At 48.9% G+C, this 27195-nt stretch overlaps 1 protein-coding gene across 15 annotated transcripts in view; it reads left to right on the plus strand.

Annotated features, from left to right (window-relative positions):
* TANC2 (tetratricopeptide repeat, ankyrin repeat and coiled-coil containing 2) overlaps positions 1 to 27195 on the plus strand; it is a 181183-nt gene that overhangs the window by 117184 nt on the left and 36804 nt on the right. For all 15 annotated transcript variants that reach the window (XM_085211218.1, XM_085211226.1, XM_085211229.1 and 12 more), the window contains 6 exons: positions 1282 to 1407; positions 7487 to 7768; positions 10719 to 10852; positions 20178 to 20409; positions 22628 to 22794; positions 23566 to 24173. In XM_085211218.1, the coding sequence (XP_085067344.1) occupies positions 1282 to 1407; positions 7487 to 7768; positions 10719 to 10852; positions 20178 to 20409; positions 22628 to 22794; positions 23566 to 24173 (1549 nt within the window). The remainder of the gene's footprint in view (positions 1 to 1281; positions 1408 to 7486; positions 7769 to 10718; positions 10853 to 20177; positions 20410 to 22627; positions 22795 to 23565; positions 24174 to 27195) is intronic.

Consider the following 27195-nt stretch of genomic DNA (forward strand, 5'->3'; position numbering starts at 1 on the left):
AAGGAATCGGAGTTGGCTTCGCCAGCAGTTTTTGAAGAAGTCACATGATTAATTATTTTGATTTGATGTAACAATCTTGTCATGATACGTGAGCAAATAGTCGTGAATGGAATATAAATGGTGCTTAGTCCCAGCAGTGCAATGGATGTATCAACAGAAGGAGGAGGGCTTGGTGCAGAGCAGCTGGGTGCTGGGCAGGCATTGCAGCACTGCACCATTGCCTGGTCACTGGGAGTCCTGGATGGGGCTGTCAGGAAGATGCCAGGAAGATGAGTGAGCACATATGTGAGAGATGGGCAGAGAGCAATAAATTACTCCTATTCACAGTATCATAGAGTGATCTGGGTTGAAAAGGACCACAGTGATCATCTGGTTTCAACCCCCTGCTATGTGCGGGGTCACCAACCTGCAGACCAGGCTGCCCAGAGCCACATCCAGCCTGACCTTGAATGCCTGCATCCAACTCTGTACAGAGCACTAGATTCTCCCATAAGGAAATGACTTTGGAGCAGTAAAATTGTCTTCTTTAGTTTAGATGACATGTTTTGCCTTTAGTTGTGTATTTTTACTGGTCTCTCAAAGGTTTAGGTTTTTTTGCCGCACGGCAGTCCCTGTGCCTCCCCAGAGTTCCCAATGTCTTTAGAGTCCTGAGCGTAACAGAGAGGGGACAGAGTGGAACCATAGAATGGTTGAGCTGGAAGGGACCAAATCCAAACTAAGTAGCTCTTACGGAGTTGAAGAACTGTGGAGTTCAGCATAAAATCACACCATCATGAGGGCTGGAAAAGCCTTCTCAGATCACCAAACCCAACCCCAACCCACCCCCACCATGCCCACCGACCACATCTCCACACCTCCAGGGACAGTGACCCCACCACCTTCCTGGGCACCCTTCTCCAATGTATCACCTCTCTTTCGGATCAGTTTTTCCTGATATCCAGACATGCAATGCATTATTGAGTTGTCTGTAACGCAGCAGGAAATGCTGACCGTCAAAGCCCGTGTGCGTGCAGGTTGAGTGAGTTCTGTACTGGGGGATATCAGATGTTAGTGTCTCCATTTGTCTTTGTTGTTCGTGAACGTTGACAAGGGAGCAACTCAGAGCAAACACCACCAGGGCACGAGAAACCATTACCAAAACACTTCTTGATTCCAAGCTATGGGAAATCAGCCTTGCCTCATCCCGGCTGTTGCTGACTCGTGGTATTTATATATATATACCTGCATGCTTTGTTGACAAAAGGAAATGGGAGCTAAGATGGGCTCTGCTCTCTCCGGCAGCCACCAGCTCGGCCCACCTGGAGGACCTGGCATACCTGGATGAGCAGCGGCACACCCCCCTGCGCACCTCCCTCCGCATGCCCCGGCAGAGCGTGGCTGGAGCCCGCACACAGCAGGACCTGCGAGGTAGGATGAGGGGCCACGTGTGGCTGTGTGTGGCTGTGCTGGATGGGGGATGCACTCCTGGTTTGTGTGGATGCTCCTCGGGTGGTCCCCGTGCTCCTCTCCCCGCTTGCTCCTCAACATCTCTCTGTTTCTGAGCGCTGGGTTCATTCAGAGTGTTGGGAGTTCTCCCCTCGGTCCCTTTGGGGTCACTCCCTGCAGCAGGGGTTGCTCACAGTGGTGGCATTCAGGTGTCCCTCTTGCTGCTCAAAGGCCTTTTGAGGGGGGAGGCTCATCTGCTTCTTCCTGGCAAGCCCCACACAGGGTTGTCAGCAATGAGAAGAAGCACCAGGGCTGGCAGTTCTGCCTTCTATTTAATTCCAGATAGACTTGGCACTGCTGCAACGCTGTGTCCATGGGCCTTCCATCCCGTTACTCTTGGTTTTAGCTTCCAGTAGCTCTGGGAGCAGTGATGGCCCTGCAACAGCAGCACATCCCCCAGTTTGTGCTTCCTTCCCATCACCGAGTGAGCAAACAGATAAGGGGCTCAGAGGGCGACACACAGGGGCTTCTTCGGCTTCTGCTGCTGAGGGTGAAGAGGTAAAAAATTCCCATTCCTGCTTTGAGAAAGCAGCTCTGGGATCTGCACAAAGCACACGAGCCCCGATTGTGGGGCGAAGAGCGTTTGTGTTGTGCTGGATTGCAGTCTGTCATGAAATCATCTTGGCTGGTGAGGCTGTTACAGAAATGGATGAGCAGCAGAAAGCAAGCTTTGACAGACAGAATTTCCATATGTTCGAGGAGAGCAGCTTGCCAAGCCTTCGTAATTTGCAGTGATTGCATCCAAAACATGGAAGTTTATTGTAGGAACAGAATCAAGTTGTTTTCCAGACGCACTTTTGAGAAACGTAGCGCAGCGTGTTTTCTTTATTCTCTTCCTTTGCATGTTTTCCCTTTTTGTTCATGTTGCATGGGAATAGCAGCAGTGTTTGGGTTTTTGGAACTTGTTTCTGATTCTGGTTGAGGAGAAGATGTGCTATTTTTAAAAAGAGGAGGGGAGAGAAGACGGTGTGAAGAAATCAAGCCAGCAGTATTTGGAAATATTTTCATTTCAATGAATGTATGTTATTTGGGATTGGCTTTTTTCCCCCAAAATATGAAAGAGCCCAAATATTGCTGTGAGGTTGCATTCATCTGCACTGCTGCAAACTCCAGCTCTTTGTTCCAACTGGAAATGCTAAACTTGAGTTCAGCTTCACCGCCTCCATTCTTGTCATCATGTTGGGGCAGTGGGTTTGGACCCAGTGGGCTGTGGGTGCAGCAGACCCATCACAGCCCACTTAGTTGGGTCCCAGCCTTTAATAATCCCAGCGCAGAGAAATTAAATGGGGACCATCTTGGCTATTTTTTGTGCTGCTAAGTCAGTTATTTGATCCAGAAGAGCAACTTTGCAATGTAATCCCCAAGGCTAAGAGCATTACAATGTCTGTACCGTGGCAGGTTTTTAATAGGATGGTGAAGGCTCTTTTTGGTGTTGCTATTTTGAGCCAGCGCCATTTGAAGCCTTTATGGGTTTCTGTAACCTGGAGTAGAACCACAGAGTGGTTGGGTTGAAAGAGACCTTGAAGATCCCCGAGTTCCAACCCCTGCTGTGGGTTGATGCCATCCAGCAGGTCACACTGCCCTGGGCTCCTTCCAATCCAAAGTACAAGGGGTGCTTGGGATGTATCCTGGTGGCACCCAAATGGTGCAACGTTAGAGCACCCCAGCTGCTGCCATCAGGACTTCTTTTCCTCCCAGAATGGCAGTGCTGGTGCAGTGGGAGAACCTCGTAGGGTCAGGGAGGCTCATGGGCATGGACACTCATAGAATCATAGAATAGGTTGGAAAAGATCACAAAGGTCATCCAGTCCAACCACCAGCCCATCAAGTGGGGTTGCCCAGACTCAGTGCTGCCGTGGACCAGGACTGTTGGCCAATACAGACCGTATGGCAGCTGTTTCCTTTAAACTCTTTTCTGTAATTTTCAGTTTTTCTCTCCTGATGCTGCAGCCTTTTGGGTCTGTTACAGCACAGTCCAGAGTTTTCAGACATGCAGTTCATGAAAAATAGGCACAGGTTTCATGGTGATGAATGGAGGCACTTAAGATGACACTTGAAAGAAGCTGCAGTCTGAAGCAAAGAAAGGAAATAAATTCAACATTTGGCTAATTTATGGGCTCCTATTTACCAAAGAACACATTAGATGCTGATAGATACTGTGTTATTCAGAACCACATTTCATTGTAATAAATATTAAAGTGCTTCTTGCCCGAGCTTCATCTCAAGATGTTGGCAGTATCCACGTTGTGCATCTCAGCCCCACACGGGCTTCCTTTGGACAACAAGATGCATTTCCATCAGGAGCTCAAGTGCTTCTGGAGCAAAATATCAGACAAATAATGAGCTGTGGGCGCTGGTTGTCAGCACAGTCTGAGAAAGCAAGTGGTTTCTGGACAGGCATTAAATGTTCTTTCAGCAAAGTAAGGTAACACGAACTTAAATGGAGCAGCAGAGGATGCCCTGCGTGGTGCAGGCTGAGCCGTGATTCCTGCTTGTTGGCAGCCCAGTGGGTTTTGTTCAGTTGTGCATGTAGTACAACCACTTCACTTGGATTTAATTGATGTTTTCAGCTGCAAAAAAAAATAAAATAAAATTAGAGCCAGGAAAGATATGGCAGACAGTGCCTCAGCTTGGGGTTGAGAATATTTCTCAGACTCTACCAAAGCTTGCACAGTGTTTCATTGATGCCATGAAAATGTGATGCTGCCAGATTTGATGCTGTCCCACTCTGATACCCATAAGGATATGGGTTTAAGTTATGATTAGTATCAGAAGTTCTGGGTGTTTCCAGCCTAAGTTCTACAAAATGCCTCATTGGAAATGAATACAAACCAAGCATTTGTCAGTGCTTTCGGGATGGAAAGGGCAGGTTATTCACAGGGGCTGAAGTCAGTTCAAGGGCTAAAACAGTTCATCCAAAATGTGTGCACACATCCTTACCCTACATTTCTGAGCCTCTTTAGCCTCTTTTTCAGAGTTCTTTCCATTGATTTATCCTTTCCTTAATTTCTGCCCCAAGTGTTGAAGCTGCAGTGCTGCCTGCTTCCCCTTCTCTTGTGACCTGGTGCTTCACTGCGTTTTGTTCAGTCCTTTGCTATCAGCTCAGCTTCTGAGAGCAAGGATTTGTTGTTCTGCAGAATGGAGCTGGTGGTGGCTGCAGCTGTGGCTCAGCAGGGCCGTGCATCACTTGGAGCCTGGTCCTCAGCATGGGGTTTGCTGGCTTGCTCTGCTGTGACCCAGGGAGCTGATAGGGCTGCAAGACTTGGCAGACAAGTGAGCACATCTCCACTGGGGTCATGTTGAGCCTTCCTCAGGGCTGTGCCTATTCGTGTCCAAGTTCAGGACAGCTTTTGTCTGTGGGATGTAGCAGTTGGCAATGCACACATCCCCATCCTAACTTCTGGAAAGAAATGGGGATTTAAAACTGTTTCCCCTCCACATAAACTGTGTCCCACAGCTTAATTAGTGACATCTTTTCATTAGCTCCTGAGGCTTTGGTACCTGATGACCATCTGGCTCACACCTGCATGGGCTCCATGCAGCTTTCAGGAGAGCATTGCCATACGTCCCCACTCACTCACACATCCCATAGGCACGGGCACAGAGCTGCAGCTTACCAACCCCCAGTCTGAACTCCGTGTTTTAAAACCAAAGCAGTCACCTGCTGTCTGCGTGGCCACTTCCTGAAAGTTTCCCCTTAAGAAATCATCTCAGCAATAGAGTGTGAAGGAGCAGCAGCTGTCTCTGCCTGCACAAAGTGCTTCCATCCGTTTCTTTTTTGGGTATATCTCTATCATCTCCCAGTTACAGACCTTCCAGGCGGAACGAGCCGTATGAGTTGATCCTTCTGTTCCCAGGTTGGTGTGGAGTTCCTGCTTTTTTTAGGCCTGCATTCCCTAGATAGCTTGCACTGAGTGGAAAGAATGGCAGAAACCTTCTCCCTCCACCCCCAAATGTTCCTGCAAAGGTTTCCAGACTGGTTTAGTTTTAGTTATTCACTTGATAATAATCCAAAGGTGGAACGAATGCAAAGCCAAGAGCTGAGCATGGCAGCAGCAGTCCCTGTGCCTGCCCAGACTTCTGGCTTTGGGATTAGCATTGCAGGGAGGAGACAACATGGAATCACAGAATGGTTGGGTTGGAAGGGACCTTAATGATCAGCTGGTTCCAACCCCCCACCATGGGAAAGATTCTGGGATGCAGAGCTGAGGACTGTCCCCAGCTGCCCTGACTCTGGCAGCCCATAGAAACAAATGACGGTATTAATTTCATCATGGAAACAAACTCCAGCAATGGCCAAGTCATTAGGTAAAAACAAAATATAGCAGGCTGCTTTTTTGGTGCTTCGTGCCTCTTTTAAACAGAGATGAAAAGATGGAATGAAGCCATTTGTAGCTCTCTTTCATTACCTTCAGAGGAATTAATTAACCCACAAACGCTTCTGATTTTCCCTTAATTGCCAAGGGGATGCACTTGAATTTCTCCTCCCTCCCCCTGCTAGGCTCTGAGGACCCTTTCAGAAGATGAGCTTGCATACAGAAATGGGGAATTGAGCCCAGCCAGCTTCTGCATTTCTGGCTGTTGGTGCTGCAGTGTGTGTGGCAGGTCAGGAGTGCTTCTGTGCTCCTTGCTAACATCAGGGCGCCCACAGCACCACGAGCATTTGCTTTTGCATCTCCCATCTGAAGCAGAAATGCACACACATACAGCTGAACTGTGATAATCACAGAATGGCAGGGCTTGGAAGGGAGCTCAGAGGAGAGGCCAACCCCCTGCTGAAGCGGGGTCCCTGCCATAGGTTGGTTTCATCAGGCTCCTCTGAGCCACGAGCAGCCACAGCTGGGACAGTGCATTGCCTGGAGTATGGAGGAAGACCTGCTGCTGTGAGGTCGCAGTGCAGGAACAGGGAGAAAATTCGTTCTGTAGTAAGATAGGACATAAACAAATAGCTGAAGCTGTATTTGCACTCAGGTTGAACGGTGCAGCTTTAATTAATTGCGCCAATTACGAGTGCTGCAGATGGGGAAGTGCACCCCATCGTGGGGAGGTGGTTGGATTCAGTCTGCATTTTTAAAGCGTGACCCACGCGGGGAGATTGAATTGCATTTGGTATTTCCATCATGAAAAAATAAACTGCTCTAATTGTCACGTGGGAAGATCTTGTTGTTGTGTGTTGGAAGGGGGGAGGAGCATTGCTGAGGTTGATCTGAGGATGTCCAAGGGATGGGAAGCTGCTGCAGAACTGTGTACCCTGGGGCACTGCCTTCATTTGTGGTGCCCTGGAATGCAGGATTCCTTTCTTATCCCACCTGTAAACTGCCTCCTGCTGTCAAACTGCCTGAGCTCCTTTGATGGAAAATGCTGTGGAGGAGCTAATACTTGTGCCAAGAGACCCACGGGTAATCATAGAATGAATCATAGAATCATAGAATGGCCTGGGTTGAAAAGGACCGCAGTGCTCATCTGGTTCCAACCCCCTGCTGTGTGCAGGTCACCAACCAGCAGCCCAGGCTGCCCAGAGCCACATCCAGCCTGGCCTTGAATGCCTGCAGGGATGGGGCATCCACAGCCTCCTTGGGCAACCTGTTCCACTGCCTCACCACCCTCTGCCTGAAAAACTTCCTCCTCATATCCAACCTAAACCTCCCCTGTCTCATTTTAAAACCATTCCCCCTTGTCCTATCATCATCCACCCTCACAAACAGTCGTTCCCCTCCTGTTTATCCGCTCCCTTCAAGCACTGGAAGGCCACAATGAGGTCTCCTGGAGCCTTCTCTTCTCCTTTGTCCATCCACTTCTATAATGTTTTTAGTGGAAAAGATCCCATTCTCCTTCAGTTTAGCCTTTGTTGCAGAGCAAATGAAGCAGCTGCAAGGAATGTCTGTATTAGCTTCTATTCTTTTTGCCTCTTGCAATGAAAAGATGCCCAACAAGCAGCGCTCAGGTCAGTAGCTACGCTCAGTTAGCACTAACACAGTTCTGTCCCGGCGTTTCTTTGCAGTGCGCTTTGCACCCTACCGACCTCCAGACATCTCCCTGAAGCCGCTGCTCTTCGAGGTCCCCAGCATCACCACCGAATCCGTCTTCGTGGGCCGGGATTGGGTGTTCCATGAGATCGATGCACAGCTGCAGAGCTCCAACGCCAGCGTGAATCGTGGTGTGGTGATCGTGGGGAACATCGGCTTTGGGAAGACTGCCATCATCTCCAGGCTGGTTGCGCTCAGCTGCCACGGCACTCGCATGAGGCAGATCGCATCCGACAGCCCGCACGCCTCACCCAAACGTAAGTGTGGCACTGTGCAGCTCTTCAAAGCCTGCAGCCCTAACCAGACCCTGACCCGAAACTAAGCTAACCCTAACCTAACCAAACCCTAACCTAATCGAACCTAACGTATCCTAAACCTCCTCACCTAGCTCTAACATCACCTAGTCTAACCTACCCCTAACCCTAACCTAACCCTACCTCAACCTAAGCAAACCCTAACCCTAACCCAGCCCTGACCTAACCCTAACCTAACCTAACCCTAATCCTAACCTAACACTAACCTAACTTAACACTAACCTAACCTAACCCTACCCCAACCTAAGCAAACCCTAACCCTAACCCAGCCCTAACCTAACCCTAACCTAACCTAACCCTAATCCTAACCTAACACTAACCTAACTTAACACTAACCTAACCTAACCCTAACCTAACCTAACCCAACCCTAACCCTAACCGTAACCTAACCTAACCCTAATCCTAACCTAACCCTAATCCTAACAACTTATCCTAACCCTAACCCTAACCTAACCCTAACCAAACCCTAACCTAACCCTGACCCTAACCAAACCCTAACCTAACCCTAACCCTAACCTAACCCTAACCTAATCCTAACCCTATCCTAACATTAAACTAATCAAACCCTAACCAAACCGTAACCTACCCCTAACCTAACCCTAATCCTAACCTAACCCTAACCTAACCCTAACCTAACTCTAATCCTAACCTAACCACCTAACCCTAACCCTAACCCTTGTCTGTTTACTTCTGCAGTGTTCTTAGGGAAAAAGATCCCATTCTCCTTCAGTTTAGTCTTTGTTGCAGAGCAAAGGAAGCAGCTGCCAGGAATGTTTGTACTGTTTGTGATGCAAATGTACTTTGTGAAGGGTCATTATAGCTGTCTCTTTATTCCCTGCCTTTGAAGGATCTTAGATTTTCTCCCATCTGAAAGATTCCAGTGCTACTTGCAGGTACTCTATGATTACAAATCCTCCCTGAGGATTTTCTTCAGGACCAGGCTGGGCAGCCTGCTCCAGTCCCAGAACTGGAGGTTGGTGGCCCTGCTGTGGCAGGGTTTGGAACCCAGTGATCTTTGGGGTTCCTTCCAACCCAAGCCGTTCTGTCATTTTGTTGCCCTCCTCCTTTCCCATACAGACTCAGTGTGTGATGCTGTAGAACTCCATGTGGGTTTGGCAGCCAGGACAGCTCTACCTCCCAGTCCCATCCAGTTTGCAGGTGGGGATGGCAGCATTTTCCAACCACTCTGCTCCCAGTAAGTGAATAAGACAGGACTAAAAATACCAGGTTCTGTACCTAACGACATCTTCAAGGATCTAGGTCAGTGTATCTCAGAGACACTGTAGTTAAATCTGTTTACTGGAATCCAGTGCTCTGAGCCATGGAGAGATATCTGAGATGTCACCGCTCGGTGCCGTGTTGAGGAGTGCCACTTGTCAGCACTAACCCAGCAATGCAGGGTGAAAGGCAGGCCTGGTTTCTATATTTTAGCTGTAACTCTGCAGAGCAGAGCCTCCCCAGTCTGCTGGGAGGGATTGTGGGATTTAAAAGATGACTGCACTGAGCAGCACCCTGTACCCTTCATGCACAAAGGGCAGAGATCCTCGCTCACCCAATGCAGCCCTTGAGTTCACACTCAGGTGTGCCCATGAGGTTAAAGCTGAGTGATTCCACTGGGGTGAGGACTTCAGAATCACTCAGTTGATGAGTTTTATTTCCTGAAGCCTCCACAAGCCCTGGGTGTAGCTGTAGAAGATAAGAACTGCTCTACTGATTTCACAGGCTGAAAGAAGTCTGTAATGCTCTGTGATGTCTGTGTTGAGCAATAAAATGCTAATTGGCTGCCCTGACTGTACTGCAGCACTTGTGTTATCAGCATTAGCAAACTGGAATAAATGCAGCCTCATACCATTCATTCCTGGCTCAGAAAAGCAGTGCAGGTGAAGGTAGTGTTGCTCAAAATTGACACTGTGCATCTTTGCTTCCGTTGTGTAGGCAGCAGCCGTCCTCCTTCGTTGTTTGCCATTAAGTGGGTCATTGTTTCCATTACGATTTCAGGTTGAGCTCAAGGATGCATTGCAGCAATCTATCCAGGCCAGTCCTCTGCCAGTGCAGTCTGTGCTTCAGATTGCTGCTTTTAAAGCCTTCCTGTAACTAATAAATCAGTAATTAGGCATGGTCAAGTTCTACATGTCTTAATGTCATTCAGTAATACTCTGAGTACCTATGAGTGTGAAGATTAGTGGTTTGGGAATGTTAACCACAAAGGCCAGGTGAGTGAACTGTTGTGCTTTTAAAGCTTTCTGCTTTTCTAAAATGGAAGAGAAATGGCTAAAATGCAATAAGAAGCAGATCACATCTGGCAGAAGTGATCCCAATGTAATTCATTATTTACTTGCAAGCCTTGTCCAGAACGTCCTGCTGCTCTTGCTTCTTTCCCTCTTATAGCACTGGTGGCCTTCAGAGGAAACATTGGCTCTAGCACGCTGTTGATATATGCTATAAAATTGGCACATCATTCAGAGCAATGTTCTGTCTCCATTCAAGGAAGATCCAGAACTAAATGAGTGAGTGATGGGTCGTGACAAAGGAAGACCTGTTAGCCAAAGTGCAGAGCATGGAGAGCTCTGAGATAGCCCAAACTCAAGGGTAGAGCATACTCCCATGAGTGTTCTGTTCACTCATTGTGATTTAAATCAATGAAGGTACACTGGAGAAGATGAGGACGATGAGCTTAAAGCTTTATCTTAGTCCTTCTCATCCTTCTTCCAAAAGAAAGCTCCCCAGGAGCTCTGTGCTGCCTGGAGATGTCACCTTCCCCCACTGCCCATAGTGCTGAGCAGAGCACTGGTGGAAGGCACACTGCCAGGAACAGACTGCTGGCAAGTACCAGCACGACGACTGTTGGCTGTGCTCATCTCTCAGCAGCTCCTAACCTCTTTCTTTGAGACAGATGTGGATGCAAACAGAGAGCTGCCCTTAACCCAGCCACCTTCTGCTCACTCCTCCATCGCCAGTGGGAGCTGCCCGGGGACCCCCGAGATGCGCCGGCGCCAGGAGGAGGCCATGAGGAGGCTCGCTTCCCAGGTATGGCAACATTTGGGATGGCTGCAGGCCTTGGGAACCTCTCTGTTGTCATGGGATCTCTGGGAAGCTCTCCTGTCCTGCATCGCTTTGGCAGCTGGGAAAAGTGCGCATTCAATGGCATACTGGGGGAGCAGAGAGGAAGAACTCCTGGAAGGAGTTTTATTACCCTCAAGAAAGTTTCTTCTTTAGAAGGGAATTCCCATTACATCGAGTGCACTCACTTCTAATTCTGAGACTTGATCTTTTCCAGCCACCATTACAATAGCGGATGTGTTACGGCACAGGTGCCAGACCATTGCTTTTCTTCAGCAGTGGAAAGCAGATTGCTCAGTGCTTCCCTTTGAAAGGGGTGGGTTTCAAACAGCAGTAAAGGAGCAGGCTGCATGGGGTGCACGTGGATGATGCAGAACAGATCCTAGCCTTTAGTGAGCAATAAACAAATGCCTTGGTGTTCTGGTAGGTGCGGGCTGTACGTAGTGGTGTTTGTTAGTGTGGGTGAGCTGTGCAGCTCGTGTTTCATTGTGATCCTGGGATTTAGCCCTATTTTGTGATGGTGGGAGGGTGCCATTCAGTTGCTGTGAAATCAAGGGGCCTGCTCCTCCCCCAGGGTTTGGAGGATGTGAGCAGTGATGCTTTCCTGTTGCCCGTTCCCTTTGGAGAGGAAAATACCAAGCAAAGTCTTTGTTCTCTGTTACCACCAGGACGTGTTTTGCTTGGCTTTCAGAGCCAGATACTGTCTTGTGCTGTCTGCTTTCCACTGCACCCAGATGGCAAAGGCAGAGAGCGTGCAATTGCTGTGTAAATAAATACTGGGACTTGATATTCTCCTCTTCCACATGGAGCTCTTGAAAGGAATGCAGCGGGCAGCTCTGCTTTCATTCAGAGCGCGTTAGTCATCGTGCTTCTTGTCAGTCTTCACCATTACAGGCTGCCAGAAGGCAGCAATGCGTGCTGTGTCTGCCTCAAGCACCTAATCTGTCCAGACTTTCTTCCCCCGAGTGCTTCAGTAATCCTGCTGGATACATAACTGATAAATGGGTACAGTTTTAGCTTCGGTTTCCCACTGAAGAAGGTGAGGGACGTGGCTTTTTCAAGCTGTGTGTCGTAGCTGCAGCACAAAAGATGCACTGAAGCTTTTTTACATCTCTGGTCACTGGTTATAGGAGTAAGAAACAATCTTAACCAAAACATAAAGTTAAAATAGCTTGGCTGCACACCCCTTTAGGAAGGGGTTTTAAAGCCCCATTCATCCCATAGCCAAAGGCTGGGGAGATTTGCCACCTCTGGTGCTCACTGCAGGACTGCAGTTCTGCTGCAATTCTTCATCTCCCTCTCAGACTCCACTGCTGCAAATGCAGACAGATTCCAGAAGTAAATGTCACTGCTTCCTTCCAACGTGAGGAGCAGGTGGATGCCAGGGATGATGAGCTGACCTGGGGCTTCTGGGGATGGATTCTGGTGCTCAGGTGGCTGACATAGCACACAGGAACCTGGGGAAGCTTCGTTCCATACAGGAGGTTGGGGTCCGTTCCCAGTGCTGCTGTGAGCCTCAGTGGGCTCCTTGGAGATCAGCATCTCCTCAGTCTGCTCTGCTTCCCTGTGACTGATAGAGAAGTGATCAGCCAACCATCTTTGGGTGTCTGACGTTGGGAAGGGTATATGACAAGTGGTTGGTTGTCTTCCAGGTCGTGCTTCAGCAGCACAGAGCCATCGAGTGGCTTTGGTTGGAAGGGACCTTGCAGGTCTTTGGGCTCCAACCCCCCACAGGCTTGTATGGAGCCACTGCAGTTCAGCATGTGTTCAAATCCTGATCCAAAGCATGGCATCCTATCACAAATAGACTTGTACTGAAAATATAGCAGGCTTTGAGGTTTGGTTTCTCTCACTTTCCATGTTTCAGTTCCATACCAAAAGCAGTTCTGGTTTTATTGCATCAAAGCAGTCCAGTGTGTCACAGACACAGCCTGATGGATCAGCAAGCCTCAGGAAGGGAAGTAAAGGCAAATGAAATGGGGCAGGGCGTTGGTCAAAGGGATGGCTGGAGGTTGTGATGCACTCCTGCTAACATCCAGAGCAGAGCTCAGCACCACCACTGCTGGATGCGTGCTGTCAGCAGCAGATAAATGGGTTTGCTCAGAAGGAGCAGCGCTGTATGATGTCCTCCCAGATAAAACAAACACTGCCTGTTCCTCCACAGCTGCAGGTTTTGAAGTCTCTGAGTGACACCGGGAGAAAAAGGATTACTGACCTGGCAACGTAATGGAAAATCCATTAAAATAACAGTTCTGAGCTCTTTGTTCTGTGTGTGATCCCCTCGGTCGGAAACTCGGTCACACGTGTCTGAGTTGCTATTGAGAAATCACAAACATGTCGGTTGCTCGAGGCTTTGAAGGTGCTGAAATCTGAAATAGAGCAAATGGCCCTGATGGTCTCGGTCAGCAATTGTGGTTAAAGGCATCTGAGGGTCTGAGGCCACGTGCTCCTACAGGGCAGGAAAACACTCACATTGCTAAGCTCAACTCTGTGCCCAGGACCCCATCTGAAGAAGAAAAGGGGAAATGCTGTGGTTCAGGAGGAAGGGAGGGCAGAGCATCTTCCTGCATCAGGAGCTGAGGAATGAAATACGGATTCCTGGCAGCCTGCTTAAAGCTCTTGTTGTTCCACTGGCTGAAGAAGAAAGGGTGACCCTTAGGTTGGGCTGTTGGAAGAACAGTTCTTGCACACACGTTCTGTAGTTGCTGCTTTAATGGAACAGGTTGGAATTGAAGGGAGAAAGAAGGTGGTGACAGTGATGGACAGCTGCAATCAGCAGGAGTGTTTTAGGAGATACAAATCATATGTGAGGAGATAGATTGCAGCGTGTGCATCTTCTGCTTCCCAGGCTGTGCAGTGGTCGTCGTGTCAGAGAAATGCAGGTGGGCATGAAAGAGGATTACAGATATTGTGGGAGGCTGAAGGAGCAGCACGCTGGTGGGAAGCACCCACTCCCTTCCTTCTGAAAATGTCACCTACCCCAAACTCAGGAGCTGTGTGCTTCTGGTGGCAGGAGTGACAGGAGAACAGTTGCTTTTCCTCCTCTGGATGCTCAGGCTGGGACTTGGCTGTCTGTTCTTCACGCAGTGAGTTCCTTGGGCTGAGGTTTGCTCATCGCTCTCGTTGTTGGAGATGAGCAAATGATTAATGGGAAAAAGAAGTGCCTGCAGCCCACCAGCAGGAGCACTGCTAAGGCTCCTCTCTGCCTCTTTGCCACGCTGGAAAAGAGCATTATTTTGCTTTATCCTCACGTTTGGTGTTCACCAGCACACTAACAGAGGAGCAAAATGCTTAAGAATGAACTGACGTACAAAAAAGTACTGGGTGCTTTCCACCCTGCGATGGGAAACAAGACAACTGCAACTCATTTAGGGGCCACTTGAAGTTCTTGCCAATGGTTCCTAGGAGGAAAAAAGCCATCACGAGCAGTGGGCCAAGTCCTGTCCCCTCCAGCCCTGCTGGTTGCTGTTGGATTCATGGTATCACTGCCTGCCTTGGATCAGGAATGGGTTCTGTTGTGTGAGCAGCAGTCGGGGTAGGAAGGGGCGGATGCGCTGTGGGGGCTGCAGCAGTTTCTCTTGAAAGAATGAAAGAAAACAAAACTGAGGTTGCTCTGTTCCTTTTGTCGTTTCTCCCCCTACCCCTCCGTCTTCCTGAGATGCTGTAAGTGGAGGTGATGTGATTGCCACCCTGAGGGATCAGTGCAGAAAATGCTGGAAGTGCAGCGATGCTCTGTGTAAGCACTGCAGCCCGGTGCTGGTGGGACTCACAGGGAGTGCTGAGGGAAAGGCAGAGCTCCAAGTCCTGCTGCCATCCCCAGGCTGCCTTGGAGGCTGCGGTTGGCGTTGTGTTGGGTGCTGCTCTTTGGAAAGGGATGGAGAAATGCACCAGGAAACAGCACTGAGAGCAGCACAACTCGCCTAGCAATATTAAATGTATGGCAACGTTAATTGTTTCTTAGCAGAGATTACTGTCAATTTCCCAATATATTTTTTAAAGGCAGCATTAATCCTCTTGCTGAGAACTTTGCTGGCACAGAGCCCTTTTTCCCCTCCAGCCCCGGAGGAGTGGAGGCAGCAGGGCCATGAGGAGGTGCAGCCAGCTGGGCAGCTCCTGCCTGCAAAGTTCCTCTTCCATCTCCACTCCATCCCTGCCCTCTGCTGCAGTCTGTAGCTTAAAGAGGGAGGACACCGGGGTTTGCCTTGCCAGATCTGGCAGACTCAGAAGCCACAAGCAAAGCTTCTTGACTTGCAGCACCCACCCTGACACTTGCACATGAAACGTGAGCATTCCTGGCTGCGTGCTTGGTTGGCCTTTTGTTCAAATATATTTATGCATGCGTTATGGAAATAAGTTCACAGGGCTGCTGAATGCGTTTGAAGGCAGCCCTCTGCTACGGAGCAGCTGCCAGATCTCAGCAGTGCCAGGAAGGCTGCCCAGCCTGGGCTCATCCTGCAGGAGATGCACAGCAGTGTTCTGGTGAGCTGAGCATGGCAGAGCAGAGCTCTGTGTTGTTCTTAAACTCATCTGGGTTCCTCAGTGCTTGTAAACGGATTGTCTGATTGCACAGAGCAATCAACTGCAAGGTTGCTCCAATATTTGAAAGGTCCTTCCAGTGTTTGAAAGAAGCATATAAACAGGAACAACTGTTTACTGAGGGTGGGTGGTGATAGGACAAGGGGGAATGGTTTTAAAGTGAGACAGGGGAGGTTTAGGTTGGATATGAGGAGGAAGTTTTTCAGCCAGAGGGTGGTGAGGCACTGGAACAGGTTGCCCAAGGAGGTTGTGGATGCCCCATCCCTGCAGGCATTCAAGCCCAGGCTGGATGTGGCTCTGGGCAGCCTGGGCTGCTGGTTGGTGACCTGCACACAGCAGGGGGTTGGGACCAGATGAGCTTTGTGGTCCTTTTCAACGCAGGCCATTCTGTGATTCTATAATTCTGTGAAATTGCAAGGCTTTTAAATCCAAGATGTGCTCCACACCTCTGCTGTTTTGTACCTTTTTCTTTCTATTTTTTTACTCTCCTCCATTGCAATATGTTCAAACTTCACTTCCTCTGAGTGGGGTGGGTGAGTGGTGTGGCTCAGCCAGTGTGGCACAGTTTCCCCACCCTCAAATGTTCCTGGGTTACATTCAGCTGGTGCTTCAGCTCAGCAGAAGGAGCCCAGCAGTGTCTGAGCAGCACAGAGCCACATCCCACTGACCTCTGCATCTCAGCAAGGGCTGACAGCCACAGCACAGTGGGTTCAGCTCAGGAGGAGAGAAGTGTGGCCGCGTCCCCTCTGGTTAGGATCACTTCCCCACTATCCCTGAAGGTGTTGTCCTTTATTCACACAGGATTGTTGATGGCTTCAGTACATGGTTTAAATAACCACTGAAAGCCATCTTTGCTGGGTTTCTGGCTGCTGGCTGGCTGCTTGTGGGTGCAGCACTTAAACAGATGAGCCTGAAGGGCAGCACAGCACTAATGGATTATCCCATAGACAGAGCTGGGGAGCTGCTTTTTCATTGCATAGCTCTCTCTGCTGATGTTGTGCACATTGCTGACTTCCTTCCACACCCTTCCAGCCGTAAGGCAGAGCATCACTACCATTGCTGTGGGCTATGGAAAGAAAGCAGCCCTCCCACCTCGTGCGGAGGTGGAAGGATTCGTTCCTCTGAGCCCTGTGACATTAATGAGCTTCAGAGGGCATTTGCTGGCAAACTCAGCTATCTAAAAGTAATGAGCATTCCCCATAAAGTGGGTCACCCCATCCACACACGGTCATGTGCAGTGAATAAAACACAGCCGTGCTGATCTCTATTTATACAATGACAGCCAACGTTCTGAGTGGCAGGCGGCCTTTTGGCAGGTGGAAGCACAGCGACTCGAAGCTGTTTTGTACGGGTCAAAAGGAGATCAGTCTTATTAGGGCAGAAATGTGGCTAGAATGCAGTGCTGAAGCGGTTGGTTGGGAGCAGGGGAGCATTGGGGAAGGTTGCTGTGGGTGCAGGGAAGTGGGGTTTGTCCTTTCAGGCTGGTGGAGCTGGAGGAGGATGGAGGAACCATCAGGGAGCTGAGACAGGGCAAGCAGAGCGTGATGGCAAAGGAATGCTTCTGAAAGGGAGGATATTACTTGTCACAGATAGTGCCAGAGAACTCCTTTGAACTGGCCTGTCCTACTAAGTAAAAATAATTTGTTTCCCCTGAGCCATCTCAGCTCCTTTCTCCTTTGATGCATACTGCCCTCCCAGCTCCATATTCCTGCTCCTGGCCTGTCCCCCCAAGCTCTCCTCTTTCCCCCCAGCTCACTCTCTTTGCTCCTCTGTGCTTTATAGATGATGCACAATCTCTTCTGTTCCTCATTTTCCCTACTCTTTGCCCTTCCTGCCCTCTTCCTGCTGCTTTCCCATAGCTCTCCCTCCTGTTCCAACAGCATCTTCTGTTACTCTTGGAATAGCTGCGCTGCTTTTAACGTGTCATCCTTTTTCTTTAAATAGCTGTTCTCGTAGATCCGATCTATATGAGGAAATCTTTTTTTTTCTTCTTCCTCGCATGCAATTCTTTCTCAGCTGAACCAAAATCCCCTTTGGGTTCAGCAAGGCTTAACACCCGTGTTGCACAAAGCAGCTGAAATGGGGAGCGCAGCCCCAGCGAGCAGCGTGCAGGGCTGAGGGGCAGAGAGAGCTGCAGGAAGGACAGAGAAGAAATCACTTCTGCTGGGCTGGGCTGGACAGCAAACACAGCATCCTGGAGAGGGTGAGTGGGGATGGAGCAAAGCAGGGCAGAGGAAAGGCAGTCTGGATTGTGATGGGTACAGGAGTTTGGGTAGAGGGAGACATGGGCAGTGGTGCGGTGGAGAGAAAAGCATGGCTGGTGTAGGGAAAAATGGGGACAGAAGGCTCTCTGGGTTTCATACCTGAAGAGTACATGGATAATTTACTTTTTAATTCTGCATTCACAATTAGGAATGAGTCAGTGTGACTCTCCTGAGGAAGGGAAGGTTCAGGTGCTCCCTGACCCCACATCAGGATGGGTTGTGTTGTGTTGGTACCCACAGGCGTTGGCCACGGACCATGAAAGGCAGCGCCTGCCTTCCCCGGGCCTGGTGTTTCTCAAGCCTTATAACACATCATTAATATTTAAAAAAAATGCTTAAAAGCTCATGATAAGTTCTTCTTTGGTGTGCAGCCAATACACTAGAGGCCAAATGATGTTAGGAAAGTCGTCCTTGCAGACCAAGTCTTCACTTGCTTTCTTTTTGCTGTTTCTAAGAGATCCCATTCAGAGCAATAGAATCAGAAGATTTGTTTTCGAAAGAGATGGAGCTCCATCCTCAGAGCCCACCTGTGGTGTGCAGCCATTGCACAGTGATGCCTCCTTCCCAACTTGGAGAGTTTTGCACATTTGCCACTGGTGGAGGAGCACTGACTGATGGGTTGTGTTGGTTCTCTTGATTTACGTGTTATTTTCCCATCTTTTGTAGTAATCCACTTACTTTGCACTAGGACTCCTTATAGGCACCATACACTCGTGTCTGAGGCAGTAATTGGAGCAAGGAATTTCACAGCTTCCAGCTTGGTGAACATCATTTGCCAGAGGCGATGGCTGAAGCGAAGGCACATTCACTGGGCATCCAGACAGACCGGTGTCTTTGGGAGAGCAGGCTGTTCCCTGGTGATTTCCTTTGTTGTAACACTTTCCAGATAAGATGAAATGTTAAATTCAAGGCTTTTGTTTATGACAAGAGCTGGTTGGAGCCTTCTCAGCAGTTCAGCAAAGTTTTTTCACGGTGAAGAAATGAGATTTCCAGAAAATGAGAACACACCTTTTTCAATGGGTTGTTCATTTCCAGGCTAGGTGGGTTCCTGTTTTTAATTCTTGGATGTGCTCGTGGCTTGTCTGTGTGAGTGAGGCTGTTGTTACAGTCAGAATTAAAGCCAGAGGAACATTCATTTTAGGTTATCCTGAGGTCTCCTCCTTTGGTTTTTTGTGTAAAACCCAGTTCTTGTTCCCGAAGGTGGAGCAGGAAAACGTTCTGAAAGCTTTGGGAGTTTGTAGGATGAGAGAGCTGCTCGGCAGGCAGCTCTGAGATAGGCAGGGAGCCTGCTTTCCAGCGCCACGCTCACTTTTGGCAGTCTCTTTTGGGTTTGAAATAGAGAAAATGTCATGGAAAATAAATACCATCAAGCTGACATTGTGCAGTTGCATTTCTGAGAGCATCGTAGTGCCTTTCCTTTAGGGCCCTTCTGATGTCCTCCCTGCTTACGGGTGCATCTTCAGGTCCACCCCTTAAGCACTGCATTGATCTTACAGGCAGCCATCAGTATGCTGATAATTCCATCCCGAGTGTCAGGAGTGGATGTAATGGGTTCCCACGAGCTGTGCTGTAACTGTGGGTGTTTTCCAGAAGAAGGAAATGTGTCCCCACATTTAGTACTGACTGTGCCCTCCAAGGACAGTTCTGTCCCCTTTCCCATGACGTGGCTCCTTATGCTCCTGGATGAAGCTAATGAGCCTCTCATAACGAAGTGGCCTTCATTTTTGGGTCTGCACACTGTGCTGGAGCTAAGAGCTCTGCATGTAGGAGTTTGGTTTCTGTTACCAGGAACATGGCATCAAGGAAGGGCGGTTCGAGACTTTTATACTGCGGGAATCACAGTTTTAATCCCCAAATAAATGAGAAAGAAATCATAGCATTTATTATGGCTTGATACACTGGGTACATGGTAGCAAAAAATTCTGTTGTGAGGTATCCAGTAGAGCTTAGGCACATGTATGCAGGTGTGATGCTCAAAGGAGTAGCCCAGCAAATTGTGAAGACCTGGGAAAATGAGTTGCTGTAGGAGAAGAAGAAGGTTTCTTCTATCTTTTCCCTGTATTTTCTGAATGAAGGGCTGCACAGTGGCGGATGGGTGATGCACAGCACTGTGTTCTCATTGTTCGTGGGATCCATCGCATGCAGCTCCGCTCCAGCAGGAGCCATGCAGTGGCCTCTCAGCACCCAGCACTGGGGAGCAGCCAGCAAGAAGTAAGTGGAAGAAAGCAACCCCAAGCCCTTACCAGCTGTTACGTGGAGCTGGGAGCGCTGTCAGCGCCTGTTTGGGGAGCAGCACCAGCAGAATTTCATTGCTGCAGTCATTCTCAGGATCGGTGCCAGTCTGCACCCAGCGGTTCATCCGGATCCTTGTCATGGGCACTGGATGCTGGGGATCCTCAAAGAGGCTCGGATCAGAATCACACGGTGCCGTGGTTAGCAGCTCATCCCAGCTCTGGCAGAGGTGCATTCGTCCTTCCTTCCCTCTCTTGCAGGTCGTCGCCTATCACTACTGCCAGGCAGACAACGCCTACACCTGCCTGGTGCCCGAGTTTGTGCACAACGTGGCCGCCCTGCTGTGCCGCTCACCCCAATTCGTCGCCTATCGGGAGCAGCTGCTGCGTGAGCCCCACCTGCAGAGCATGCTGAGCCTCCGCTCCTGCGTGCAGGACCCCATGGCCTCCTTCCGCAGGGGGATCCTGGAGCCCCTGGAGAACCTGCATAAAGGTACAGGAACGCAGCTCCCGATGCTCTCTCTTTGCTCCCCGCCACTGTTTTGTTTGTTTGTTTTGAAATGCTTTCTTGCGGCTGTGCAGTTAAACCCAGCAGTGGGTCTGGAGCTGCGGGTGGGAGGTGAGACGTGGAGTTGCTGAAATTGTCACCGCACTTATCTGCAAGGTTGGCAGCCCCTTCTCTCCTGGGGTGCAACTCAGGCCAAAAACGAAATGTGGATGGCAGCGTGTGTCTGACTTTGTGTTCTCAGTTTCTTCCCCATCCCAAATCATAGAGTCACAGAATGGCCTGGGTTGAAAAGGACCACAATGCTCATCTGGTTCCAACCCCCTGCTGTGTGCAGGTCACCAACCAGCAGCCCAGGCTGCCCAGAGCCACATCCAGCCTGGCCTTGAATGCCTGCAGGGATGGGGCATCCACAGCCTCCTTGGGCAACCTGTTCCACTGCCTCACCACCCTCTGGCTGAAAAACTTCCTCCTCATATCCAACCTAAACCTCCCCTGTCTCACTTTAAAACCATTCCCCCTTGTCCTATCACCATCCACCCACGTGAATGTGGCCTCGCAGTTCTGAAGGTGAAAACACAGCAGTTTCCATGCACAGCCTCATTCATGACAATGTATTTTGTTTCATATTTTGGGGGGGAAGTGTTTTTCCCTCTCTTTTTCTTTATTTAATGGACTCTTGTGAGTTGGAAGCTTTCAGCAGAAGGGCCGATACCGTAGAAGCTTATAGACATCCTGTCTGAAGCTTCTAAGGCAGCTGCTAACAGATCAGATCCTGACTGCTGATCTCGGAGCTTTCCCAAAGCAGCATTGATTTTTGTCTCCTTTTCTTTCCTCCTCACACAAGATGTCACTAACTCATTGTGACAGTCACTGCACTGAAGATCTTTGCTCGTTGTCATGAAAACTCTCAGAGCGCTGCAGAGTTCAGGGCTCTGCAAAATGGTGTCTGTTCTCATCGGCCTCACAAATAGACCAGATTAATTTCTATTCTGACCCTTTGTATCACCACGTCTGAGCCAACGTGACATAGATGCAGCTTCTACTAGACTTGAAGCCCCGTTGTTCAGAGCAGCTTGCAGACATGGCCCAAAATGCAAGCAGCAGCATGCAGCCAACGTGTGTGGTTCTCCTGTGCATGGGGACGTGCAGAGCCAGCACGAGCACAGCACTTCATTTTCCTGGCATGCACAAATGTCACCGTAGGAGGAGTGTGGCTGCTCCTTCCTCCCAGCACTGGGAATCACTGCTGTGCAGGAAGACGAGCTGGGTATCTCATTGGGAAGTATTTCAGCTCTGGGTTGTAGGGCATTTTGGAGGATGCTCGTTTCTCTTGCCAAGCAGGTTGACCCCCAGATGGTCCCAAGGTCTTGGGGAGTGGAAATATGGAATGGGGATTCCCCACATCTTCCAGCACTGCTGGAGAGTGCTGGCTGGCTGATGGCTACCAAGAGTTCTGCAACAAAATGAGCAGCATCTGGAAATTGGTTTTAAGATCTATAACATTTAGGGCACTGTAAATACATCAACAGGTCTTTTACAAGGTGCTGATGGAGTTTTAATGGTGCTGGGGCAAAATTGTTGCATCACGGTTAATGATGGATATCACTGAGAAACTTATATTCGTGTTTCTCCAATATGAATATGAATTTAATCTCAAGGAATTTAAATAATATATAGGAGAACAAAGTAGGGAGTCTTCCCCTCTCGCTGCTTCCTCCCTTCTCCTTTGGGCTTTATGAGAAACACGAGGTGTGGATATAGAACTCAGGCTTCACTCGCTCCATGATTTCAGAGTCATAAAGTGTGTTTTCAAGGTGCATCCAATGAGCTTACTGGGGAGTCAGCTGAGAAAGGATCTCTGGTGACTTTAATGCAAAATATGTGTTTTTCATATGGATATTAGTGGAACATTCAGAACTAAATGCAACTTGGTAACGTCAGGCTGGGACAGAATGGATTTCACTGATCTCCCCGAGCACCGTGGGCAGCTCATGTTGGCAGTGAGCATTCTTTCATTGAAGTACCTATTTTCTGAGGATGGAAGTTGAGTATGCATGGGCCTACCTATGTGCAATTAGTGTGTCATAAGAGAGATGCTGTCACTGTATCTTCTTTCTTCTTTACCCTTAATGTACACTGTAGCCACATGTTTGGCCTCCTAAGGAAACGCTTTCTTCTTTTTTTTTTTTTTTTTGCATCTCAGAGAGGAAGATCCCTGATGAAGATTTCATCATATTAATTGATGGCTTAAACGAGGCTGAATTTCACAAGCCAGATTATGGTGACACCATTGTATCATTCCTGAGCAAAATGATTGGGAAATTCCCCTCCTGGCTGAAGCTGGTTGTGACCGTCAGGACAAGTCTACAGGTACACTGAGTCCTGGTAGCTGCTGGGTTGTCAGGATGGGCTGTGATAAAGAATAGCTTAGTGCGTATCAGGTGTGCTGCTGGTAGGTAAATTGCATCCCCTGTTGTCTTTACTGTGAGTTTGGTTTTGCACCACCATTTTGGAGATGGGACTGCTCTCCTCAGTCTGTGCTGTCAGGCTCTGCTATGTCATTTCTCCCCAGTTTGCAGTGACAGAACCTATAACATGAGGACTCTGTTGGAAAAGCCTTTAATGAGTTGGGTTTTGCTCTATAAGAACATCAGTGAGTTTAGCAAATGAGAGATTCCCTGGCCGTGGTATCCAGCTAGACATCATTGCTTGGAAACAGTTGCCTTGTTGGTTAGGTGCATGTCCCTGCTGAGAGCAGCAGTGGGATTTCTCTGTTCTGTCACCTCCACATCCTTTCCTCCAATGGCTGAGATGACAGCAGGAGGGATGGCACCCCGCTGTTGGGTTGGGTTGGGGTGGGGATAATGAGGGCAGCTCTCCGTGCTAATTTCCCAGTCCTCATGGATGCAGCGTTGGGAACCACATCCTGCATTTTTATTTCAGTCATGTCTCACACAGAAACTGTTTGATTATAGATGAGGTTGTGAGGTCCTGAGGGCATAAACCACCTTCTCATGTGCTTTCTCTGTTGGAAAAGGTCTTAAAGGAGTCTCAGAGGTGCTATTGTAATACAAATCAAGTTTACTTAATGAATAATAAGCATTCCCAGAATGAATATACTTCTTTTTTCTCTCTTTGCAGGAAATAATTAAGCTGTTGCCCTTCCACAGAATATTTTTGGATAGACTGGAAGAGAACGAAGCCATAGACCAGGACCTGCAGGCATACATCCTCCACCGGATACACAGCAGCTCAGAGATCCAGAACAACATCTCACTGAACGGCAAAATGGACAACACCACCTTTGGCAAACTCAGCTCTCACCTCAAGACCTTGAGCCAAGGGTCCTATCTTTACCTGAAACTCACTTTTGATCTCATAGAGAAAGGATATCTAGTGCTAAAAAGCTCCAGCTACAAAGTAGTCCCAGTGTCTCTGTCAGAAGTTTACCTGTTGCAGTGCAATATGAAGTTCCCAACGCAGTCTTCCTTTGATCGGGTTATGCCTCTCTTGAATGTGGCAGTGGCATCTCTGCATCCTTTAACAGATGAGCATATTTTTCAGGCCATTAATGCAGGTAACATTGAGGGCACTTTGGAGTGGGATGACTTTCAGCAGAGGATGGAGAACCTTTCTATGTTTCTTATCAAACGTAGAGACATGACGCGAATGTTTGTTCATCCCTCTTTCCGAGAATGGCTTATTTGGAGAGAAGAAGGTGAAAAGACCAAGTTTCTTTGTGATCCTAGGTAAGCAGACACTCTGAGCAATGGGTTGATGGATGTGTTCATCTAAAAGCGCTCTGTTCTGTTCTGAGAATCGCTTCATTGCTTGAGGTCACACGTGGGATGAGATTGCTCTCGCTCGGCTTTCATCTGTCTGCACTGTGCGTGTCTGCATCTGTGCTGCTCTCCTACCTTTGTGTCGGTCGTGGAAAGATGTGAGCGCTTCCTGGGCACACAGCTGAGCCAGCAAACGTCAGAATCATCTCCAGGATGAGCTGAGCCCTGGAAGGACCTTGGAGGGTCCATGCGCAGCAGCTCGGAGCTGCGGCTGTGGCATTGCTGGGGGGGCTACATTGACATCCCCAGCTCTGAGTGGAGGGGGAATCCTCCTCCATCCCCTCCCAACCACACAAAGTAAGGGATGGGGAGATGAAGGATGAACGGCGTGGATGCATCTTCTGAAGCTGGTTTCTTTTTGAAGCCTTGCTCCTTGTAGTCCCATTCAGTGTCTTTCAGAGAGCAGAATAAGGAGCAGAGTCAGGCTCTAACAATGTTGGACTGTAAGTGCGTCTGTAATCTCTGTTCTGACAGCAGCAGAGTTCCTGGCTTAGCTCACGGAGAACAGAATTTAATCATGGTTAGATTTATATTCTCTAAGCCCAGTGATCACTATTAACAGCGTTATCTTTTGTTTTTACTGAAGAGTGGAAACAGACTCTGACTGTAATTCTGGTCGTTGATCCCCATAAGCTCTGCTCTCTTTTGCCTGCCCATCTCCAAAAATACGATTACAAAAATCAGGGAAACGCTCAGATTCTCAGCCTTATCAGGGTATCTGTGGGCCCTGCAGCCAGGCTGACGAAACACAGCTCTGTCTGCTGGAACCACACAGCTCTTGGCTGATCAAAGCAGCCATAGCTGCTGGTGATCTCAGAGTAATTTACTGCTTTAAATTTTGTGGCAAACAGGCTGCAGTAGAAAAATAGCACGTAGCTCCTCCCAATAGGAAACCAACATGCTTTAATAGGTTCTGCACAACAGTGAACCCTTTGGAAAGCATCTTACAGCAGCAAGTGCCTTCGTATCGATCAATGTTAGCTATTTGATATCCTTCCTCTTGAGTCATTAAGTGCTTGTTACTGGGCAACTCTTTTCGACCCTCTTTGCAGTGTGTGTGTGTCTGTGATGCCTGTGGAGCTGAGAGCTGCTCCCCTCCCTGTGAGTGGGCAGGCTGGGAGCAGTGCTTGCTACAACAGGAGGAATTCAGGCAATTCAGTGCTGTCCTGTGTTGCCAGGATAAGGAAACTCACCTGCAGAACGCTCCCCTGGTGCTGAACACCCCTATATATGGCATTCTGCACACGCCAGCTGCTCGTGCAGCTGTGTAGCCTGGGTGCTTTGGTTTCTCCTGGTGCTTACAGAGGTGGCCAGGGGCTTCCCATTCTCTTCTCCCAGGTAACAGTGGCTGGACGAGAGGTGATGGCCTCCACCTCTCAGGTGGTAAATACATGGTGACTTGAGCATATGTGGGATCTATAGGGCCCTGTGGGATTGCCAGCACTCAGGTGCCTTGCTAGGGGCAAGGAGAGAAGTTACATGGCATTATAATGGGCTGCCAGTGCCTTCAGTGTGAGTCCATACGTACTGAAGGGCTAATAAATTTCTCTAATGTATATTGCACACTAATTGCATTGCACTCTGATGGTAGATAATGAAGCAGGATACATTTTCTTGATTAATAGGGAAAACCCTTTGAGATTCTGCTGTTGTGCTCCTCAAAGCCCTCCTGTCCAGCTCTCAGGGAAGAGCTGATATTAAGCCATTGAGCTCAGGGCACTGTAAACCCTTAGCACCAATGAAGATAAGTAATGATTTTTCATTTTATTTCTTTAAAAGAAGCACAGCTTGCCCCTGACTGAGCTACCAGGAGCAGATTTGGCAGCAGCTTTGATTTCCTTACCGTTTGCATGGGACTTAGCTCATCATCACCAGGACAGGAGCACACTTAGCACAGGGCTCATTGCCCTCTCTGTGTCGATGCAGTGAGGAATGGAACTGCTGAAGCTGATGTTTTTTGGACGAATTTTGAAGTGAAATGTGATTTTGTGAGGCTGTTCTTAATTGATGTACCCTGGGTATGAGGACACCACAAAGGAATTGGGGATGATGGACTTTGGGGCTGCAGCACCGCCAGTGGGGAATGTTTCTCCTTGTGTTGAACAGAGCGTGTTCCCATCATCTTGGAAGTATGGGGAGAGGGAAGAGGAAGAACACAATGTCCAGAAATCACCACATTCTCTAAGCTTCTGGCAAATGATACATCTCCAGCCTCCGGGTTTTGTGTTGGCCTTTGGGACTGCTGACCCTCTGTGCTGGGTCTCACTGTGAGCGACGGCTCGTTGGCATCAAAGGGAATTCAATCACTGTGGATCTCCCATCAGGGACCCCCAGCATCCATGGCTGCTGGTAGCAGAGCACCAAAAAGCATTTGTAGGGGTTCAAGCAGCGTCGCAGTAATGACTTCCCCCAAGCTGACACCATTTACCAAGTAGAGTAGTTGACAAACAGCATAAAGCATCGTAGGGAAAAGCCCAATCCATTGTGACCAGAGCACGGAAAAGTGGTGATTATTGTGTGTTCACTCTGACACTTCTTAACCTAAGTCTCGTAATGTTGTTCCGTGTTTTGCCTTCATCAGAATCTTCCATGCAGTTATTTTGCTTGCTTTTGCAGCACTTAAAAAACGAAATGTTTCATCCCTGTGCTGCTGCTGATGGGACTGAGGGAGGTGGGGGGGGAAAGTGGTCGGTGCTGGTTAGGCAGTGAAAGAGCTGCAGTCAGATACAGACCCCCAAAGTGAAATTACTGTGTCCAGATTGAAGTACTAGCATCGAAGCTCCTTGTCTAGACTTGCATTATAGTCAGAGGGGGGAACTAAGGGTGGCTGATTCCATCGTGAGCTGAAAGGCTGCAGTGGGGCTGATGCAGAGTGCCGTGGGAGTGGGGGTCTGCAAAGGGAGCGTGGGGTGATGGTCTCACTGGGAGC

The sequence above is a fragment of the Meleagris gallopavo genome, chromosome 29 (genome assembly GCF_905368555.1).
Source record: "Meleagris gallopavo chromosome 29, MGAL_WU_HG_1.1, whole genome shotgun sequence".
In the NCBI taxonomy this organism is placed as follows: Eukaryota; Metazoa; Chordata; class Aves; order Galliformes; family Phasianidae; genus Meleagris; species Meleagris gallopavo.